We start from the raw sequence: 7,453 nt of genomic DNA, 5'->3' as shown, positions 1-7,453 counted from the left end.
TTTAACAATGTTTTTAAGCGCTATAGTTTGTAGTGCTATTAAAAGATACAAGCGTTTTAAAATAAAATAAAAAGAACATTGTCGTAGGTGATATATATTTAATAGAGTTTTTTTTTTTTTTTTAAGTGTTGTCATAGGTAGAAATATATAGCGCTTTTTGCATAAAAGCGTTGTTGTAGGTGTCTCATTTTACAGCGTTTTTTCTAAAAAGCTCTGTCATAGGTAGTATCTTATAGTGTTTTTTTTTCTTCTAAAAAGCGTTGTTGTATGTATTTAATAGCATTTTTCTAAAAAAACGCTATTGTAGGTATCACTACAAGAAAAACATTAATTTGTGGCCAATTTTACAAATATTTTGTGGTTGAAAAAAACTCTCACAAATTAGTGACCGAAAAAGCCCTCACAAATACAAAAATTGAAATTGGTCTTTATTTGTAGCTGAAAAAACCCTCACAAAGGGTTGTGTGTGTGTGTATGTGTGTGTGTGTGTGTGTGTGTCACATATACAAAAATTGAAATTGGTCTTTATTTGTAGCTGAAAAAACCTTCACAAAGGAGTGTGTGTAGAAAATATTTATGTGTTGACCGACTTTATTATTATTTTTATTTTATTATTATTTTTATTTATATATGTATAAAAAAATAAAAATAAAAATGTAATAATAGTAATAATGATGATAATTGTAATAATAATAATAATATTTGTTCATGGATTATATCTTCTATATTTGTTTTAAAGTAAAGAAAAAAAATTAATTTTTCTTTTTAAAAAAAATAACGTAATGTGGCGGTATGTGAACGAGACAGATGGACACGACGGTGAAATAGTCTGTTAAAGGATTTGCTCATACGTTGTCGGATATATCGCGACACAAAGGCCACCAACGATTGAGAGTGAGTAATATGGTGCGGCGAGCGAGGATGAATTTCATCTGGCGGCAGCGACCATTAATTCTAATCCTAAGGGTAAAAACATTTATCTGTTGTTATGATTTTTTTTTTTTATAAAGACGTGTTATGAATATTATATTACAATATGGCGAAATTCGTTTTCTTGGCCTATAAACATCAATTAGTTATATTTTTTTATTTATTATTTTTGTGTTGCAAAGAAAACAGTTTTAGGATTAAATGATTCTTTAAAAAACTGAAAACTTAACACATGAGTTTACTTTTTATAAATAGAAAAAAATAGAAAGCGAAATAAAATATATTAGAAAAAAGATGCAAAACAAAACAAAGACTAATAAGCAGGAAATTAGAGAGAGAAAAAAATAAGAAAATGATACCTTACTCCTGAATTGTTGTTTTGCTAGACCGATTGTTTCAAAATCAAATTATCTTCTTCTCTTTTGCCAATTAATCTCTCTATTTTTTATGTGCTCTCAATTTGTGTTTTCAATTGTGTTCTATTTGTCCTCTTGTGGCAGCCTATTTATAGACTTTTGGATGTAGATTACAAAAGACAAGGGAATAATTGTCAATTGATTACCATTAATCTATTTCTTTTCGGTTTCTTTTCATTTAATTGGCCACAATTATACTGATTCGTATTGCCATTAATTCATTTCTTTGGTTTCTTTTCTATTCAATTGATCACCATTATACTGATTTTTATGACCATCAATCCATTTCTTTTAGGTTTTTTTTTTCATTTATTTTGATCATTATTACATCGATTTTTATGACCATCAATTCATTTCTTTTCAGTTTCCTTTATTTTTATTTCTCATTACTTTTTTTTTATATTTTAAAAAAGAGTCTAAACCAGAATTAAAGGCAAACAAGAACTGAAAACACTTGTGATTGTCTAAAGCTTATAGCCCTAATTATTTATTTTTACTTTTATATTTCTTCACATATATTTATTATTATTATTATTATTATTATTATTATTATTATTATTATTATTATTATTATTATTATTATTATTATTATTATTATTATTATTTCCTGAACCAAAAAGAAAGAAATTGGGAGAAAGAGGAATTAAAAGTGTATTTTTGGGCTATGCTGAAAATAGCAAGGCCTATAGATTCATGGTTGTTGAATCTAATGACTCATATCCTATTAATACGATGATTGAGTCAAGAGATGCAATTTTTCAAGAAAATAGATTTAACTCAATTCCACGTCCTAAGGAAACTGTATGTTCTAGTGTACAAAGGCTAGAAAATAATGTATCTAATAATGATACTTTGACATGTTCAAAACCCAGAAGAAGTAAAAGAGTCAAAAAAGAGAAAGATTATGGCCTAGACTTCTTTATGTTCCTTGTAGAAGGTACAAATTATTCTAGTAACAGTTATGGACCAATTTGCTACAATTTATAGAGTGACCCAGACACATATGAAGAGACAATAAAGCCTCAAGACTCTTCTTTTTGGAAAGAAGCCATCCAAGAGGAAATGGACTCAATTATGGGGAAAAAATTCTTGGAAATTAGTAGACCTCCCACCTGGATTCAAACCAATAGGTTGTAAATGGATCTTTAACAAGAAAATGAAAGTTGATGGCACCATTGATAAATTCAAAGCTAGACTTGTTGCCAAATGGTTTACACAAAAAAAAGGTATCGACTACTTTGATTCTTATGCACCTGTTGCAAGAATTACATCCATAAGAGTGCTTTTGGCACTAGCTTATATCTATAAGCTTGTAATCCATCAAATGGATGTTAAAACTGCTTTCCTAAATGGAGAGTTAGATGAAGAGGTGTATATGAAACAACCTGAAGGATTTGTTATCAAAGGGCAAGAACATAAAGTGTGTAAATTGACTAAATCCTTATACGTGTTAAAACAAACACCTAAACAATGGCACCAAAAGTTTGATAAAGTTTTGCTTTCTAATGGATACAAAATAAATAAATCTGACAAGTGTATTTATAATAAATTTCATAATGGAAATGGTGTTATGATTTGTTTATATGTGGATGATATGTTAATCTTTGGCACCAATTTAGATAATATAGAAAAAACTAAAACTTTCTTATCGAAAAATTTTGATATGAAAGATTTAGGTAAAGCAGATGTGATTTTAGGAATTAAAATCATTAGAGATGGAGTAAATATTGGTTTATCTCAATCTCATTATATTGAGAAAATGCTAAAGAAATTTGATCAATTTAATTGCAAACCTGTTTCTACGCCATTTGATCAAAATGTTAGTTTACAACCACATAAAGGATGCCATGTGGCACAAATAGATTATTCAAAGGTAATCAGATGTTTGATGTATGCCATGACATGTACCAGACCTGACATAGCATATGTTGTAGGCAGATTAAGTCGGTATACTAGCAATCCAAGTAAAGAACATTGACAGATTGTTAATAGAGTATTAAAATATTTAAAAGGAACAATAAACTATAGTTTAATCTATAGTGGATATCCTTCAGTTTTGGAAGGATATACAGATGTCAGTTGGGTAACTTATGTTAAGGATCATGCTTCCACAAGTGGATGGATCTTCAACCTTGGTGGAGGTGCAGTTTCTTGGGGATCAAAGAAACAAACTTGCATTGTCGACTCCACCATGGCTACAGAGTTCATTGTTGTAGCTGCATGTAGTAAAGAGGCAGAATTGCTAAGAATTTTGTTATATGAGATACCAATTTGGCCAAAGCCAATGGCACCGGTATCCATACACTGCAATAGTCAATCCACACTATCCAAAGCATATAGCTAAGTATATAATGGAAAATCTAGACATATTGGTCTAAGACATAGCTATGTAAAGGATTTAATTATAAATGGAGTAATATCCATTGTGTTTGTAAGAACTGAAAATAATCTTGCAGATCCTTTGACGAAAGGTCTGACAAAGGACATGGTGTTGAAAACAGCATTGGGGATGAGACTCAAGTCCATATCTAATTAATCATCAATGGTGGAAAATCGAATCACACTTGAGTAACATCAAGTCTTGAGTTCAATGATAAAAGTACACTATTAGAATGATTGCAAGTACTTGAATATAGATACATCCCAAAGGTTGAAAGTACTTGGACCATAAGTATAAAGTTGGAAGGTTGAGTTTTACTCTTAATAGACATATAACATAAATTTGCTGAAATACATATTATGGGTGTATTTCTGATATAGTCTACCTATGTGAGGATGAAGTGAGGCCGCTTCGAATAGTTGAAGGGCTTGACTCTTAAATTCTCATAAAAAGGGTACATGACACAAGACCTTAACAAATGTGTCATCTTTATAATTCTTTCGATAGTACCGAGATTTCATGTGTAAGTTGTGCACACTTGTTCTAATGAATAACTAGTTCAAAGCTTGTCTACCAATCTATTCGGGATAAGTGGAATCCATAGCTTACTAAGTAGTGGTTCAAATCGTAAGATACCATTATCTGAAACCATGATATTTCCAAAATTATGGGACTAAGTATATTTTGAAAATGGTGGGAGATTGTGAGATATTTCCAAAATATTGGGTAATATATGTATGTATAATTGGTGATAATTGACATGAAATTGTTGTTGATTTAGTGGTTTTGTTCATTGTGTGTAAACATAAGGTCCCGAGTTCGATCTTAACTACCAGACAAATGCAATGTTTCAATTAATAATTGAACGTTATATGTATTGGTTATCTCATTTGCATCCAATTGGTGGGGTTATGGTTTTAACAAACCAAATCAGCCCAAAAATTTTAGAAATTTAAAAATGGGTTTTGTTTTAGATAAAGTAAAATAATAATATAAATTTATAAATCTTACGAATATAAACAAAAAAAAGTAATTGGTTACACATTCATATCACAAATAAAATTTAATTTCGATATAACTTATGATTTTTAAAACATACAATAAATAAATTTTTAATTATCTATAGAATAATTTTACTGTATAAAAACAAAGGCTTATACAATTATCCATCCTTGCTTTGCAAATAAAGCTTCATTGATAGCTCTTAAATTTATGAAACCCAAATCCTCAGAGAGGTTGATTTGCATACAAATTTCTACTTTAATCAATATGGACAGTTTGTCACGAAGCTTCTTGGTATTTGTCAATGATATAACTAATTTCTTGGACATTACTAAATGAAGCCTTAAAAAACATAAGACTATCATATGCAAATAAGAGGTGAGTTATTTCAGAGCATTAGGAACAATTTTTATCCTACTATTCAATAAATTATAATAAAATATAAAAAATATACCAAAATATAGATTTAGCATTCAAAAGTGAGGCCTTCCAAATCCCAACTCCCAAACACATCATAAGTGCTTTATGTGATAGGAATAAAAACATTAATTGTGCAATAAACATATACAAGAGGAACAATGTTGCTCGTGAGCATGAGAATAAATAGTTGCTCAATGAGAGAAGAAGAGAAATTTTGTTCCACTGGTGGATGGTTGTACGCAAAATAATTTTAGTACGTTATTTCTATTTCTATCGATGAGTATAATTTATCAATATGTTTTTTCAATAATTTTAGTTCTGCATTGAATTCTTTTGGTATATCTATTTTTTTAATATTTTTATTTTTTATTCTTTAGTTTTCTCCATTGTGTATTTTTGTTTTGATGATTGTTATTTTCTAATGTTTTATTAAACTAGCTTTAATGATTTTTATTATCTCATTTTGGAGAAGCTTTTCTATGTTAATAATTATAGTGTGCTGATATTTAATTTTTTTGTTCTAGTTATTGCATATTTTGGCTTACCAGTTACCACTTAATCTACAGATGTAGATAATTTTTGTTTATATTATTGAGATTGTTACCTTTGATTTTTCTGAACAATGTTGTGTATTGAGAATCCTACTTTGGATGAGAAAATGGTTTATGTCCAAGAAGACATCTTTATAAATACTACTCAATGTAGGTAGTTATTAGAAATTTGCTTAATTTATTCTTCCACACTTTCTATAAACATGAAGATTTGTACAAAAATGAAAATGAAAAGGAGAATAGCATAGATCTAGTTAATTGTTTCATCTTTAGAAAAGCAAGAACATGAGACAATCTCTTTGCTAAAAAAGCTGCTCCTTCCTGTCATGCCACCATCTCCAGCTGCGGTAGTAGAAAGCAGAACAAAAGCATTAATTAAAAATTAATAGACTTTAAAAACAAAGTTTAAATATTTTCAATTAATTAGACTAACCAATAGTAGTCCCATCTTGGCCTAACTTTACTCATACGATTTTCACCATGTTGATAATCAGTTTGAGATCTTCTTGCATTCCTAAAAGCACAACATCCAATGGAATATATTCCTATAAGAAAAACAAGAACAACAATACTAAGAACAGAGATCTTGTGCCAATCCTGTCTAATGTTTTCAAGTACACCAGCTTTGCAAGAGTCACAATTGTAACATAGTATTGTTGGTGTATTGTTCCATTTGTAGCAATCAGGATCTGAATTCATCATGTTGTAGTTGCAAGATGTTGGTGCTTTACAGCATCCAGACTGCATTCATTCATATCAAACTATCATCATTTTTTGTTACTAACTTTTATCATAAAACTTTTATCATAAAAAATACATATATACCTGAATTGGAGACATAGCCCTTTGGATATAATCAAGAGAGGTCCAAGAAGCAAGTTTAGCACAAGTATTAGACCCCAAAATACAACTCCTAATGGTACTCCAATAATGAGGATCCTTAATAATCCTATTCCTCAACCATGTTGAATAATCATCAAGATGATATTCCATATAATTTCTACCAACCACTTCAACTCCCCCACCTTGATTTGTCACAATAAATCCAAATATTGTCAAAGTAAATATTGTTGCTATAAGAAACAACATAATTACTAAATACACCCATAGTGCCCATGCCAAATGAAAACATGACCCTATGAAACCTATTAGTGAAATCACAAGAACAATAAAACCTATTGCCAAAAGTGGTGTTTGGAAGAAATTTTCACATGTTGTTGTGCTTCTTGCCATCCATAATCCTGCACCTATTATTGGTATTGATGCTAACAGTGTGAAAAAGTTTAAGAATCCTATCACTGTGTTGCTCAATCGATGCATCTCTCTTAATTATTTTTTTTCAATTGCTTTGCTTCTTGTGGGTGTGTTTTCTTTCACTTTATAATAATAAATAAATAAAAGAGGGACATGGAATTTGCATGCACTTGTCATAAAGTTTTGAGAATTTCAATATACATATATTCTTTCAAATTTTCTATCAATCTTCGCTTTCTTGCACTATAGCTTATTCGGAAACTTTTTTTATTCGATAATTTTAGTCCGTTTGTTAAAGTTTTAAAAAATAATATGATTTTAATAGTTTTGTATCTTTTTTATAATTTAAACAAAAATTAAAATAGTTTAAATAATTTTTCATAAAAATTCATTTTAAGTATTCATCTATTCACTATAATATTTTTAATAATAAAATTTTAAAAAAGGATTAAAATAAAAAGTTAATTTTTATAAATTAAAAAATCATTTTTGAGATTTTA

General features: G+C 29.0%; 1 protein-coding gene across 1 annotated transcript; it reads right to left on the bottom strand.

The window, feature by feature from the left end:
• Positions 1-5,810: 5,810 nt before the first annotated feature.
• Positions 5,811-7,084, bottom strand: LOC101499571 (tetraspanin-6-like). The gene is made up of 3 exons (XM_004515936.4): positions 6,525-7,084; positions 6,133-6,440; positions 5,811-6,041 (listed from the first exon to the last, which is right to left on the bottom strand). The coding sequence occupies exons 1-3, from the start codon at positions 7,017-7,019 to the stop codon at positions 6,002-6,004; spliced, it is 843 nt and encodes a 280-aa protein (XP_004515993.1). The 5' UTR covers positions 7,020-7,084; the 3' UTR covers positions 5,811-6,001.
• Between the last annotated feature and the right edge of the window lie 369 nt (positions 7,085-7,453).

Source organism: Cicer arietinum, chromosome 8, assembly GCF_000331145.2.
Source record: "Cicer arietinum cultivar CDC Frontier isolate Library 1 chromosome 8, Cicar.CDCFrontier_v2.0, whole genome shotgun sequence".
Taxonomy (NCBI): Eukaryota; Viridiplantae; Streptophyta; class Magnoliopsida; order Fabales; family Fabaceae; genus Cicer; species Cicer arietinum.
Note: the sequence above shows the minus strand (reverse complement) of the source record. Positions and strands in the feature narration are given on the sequence as shown.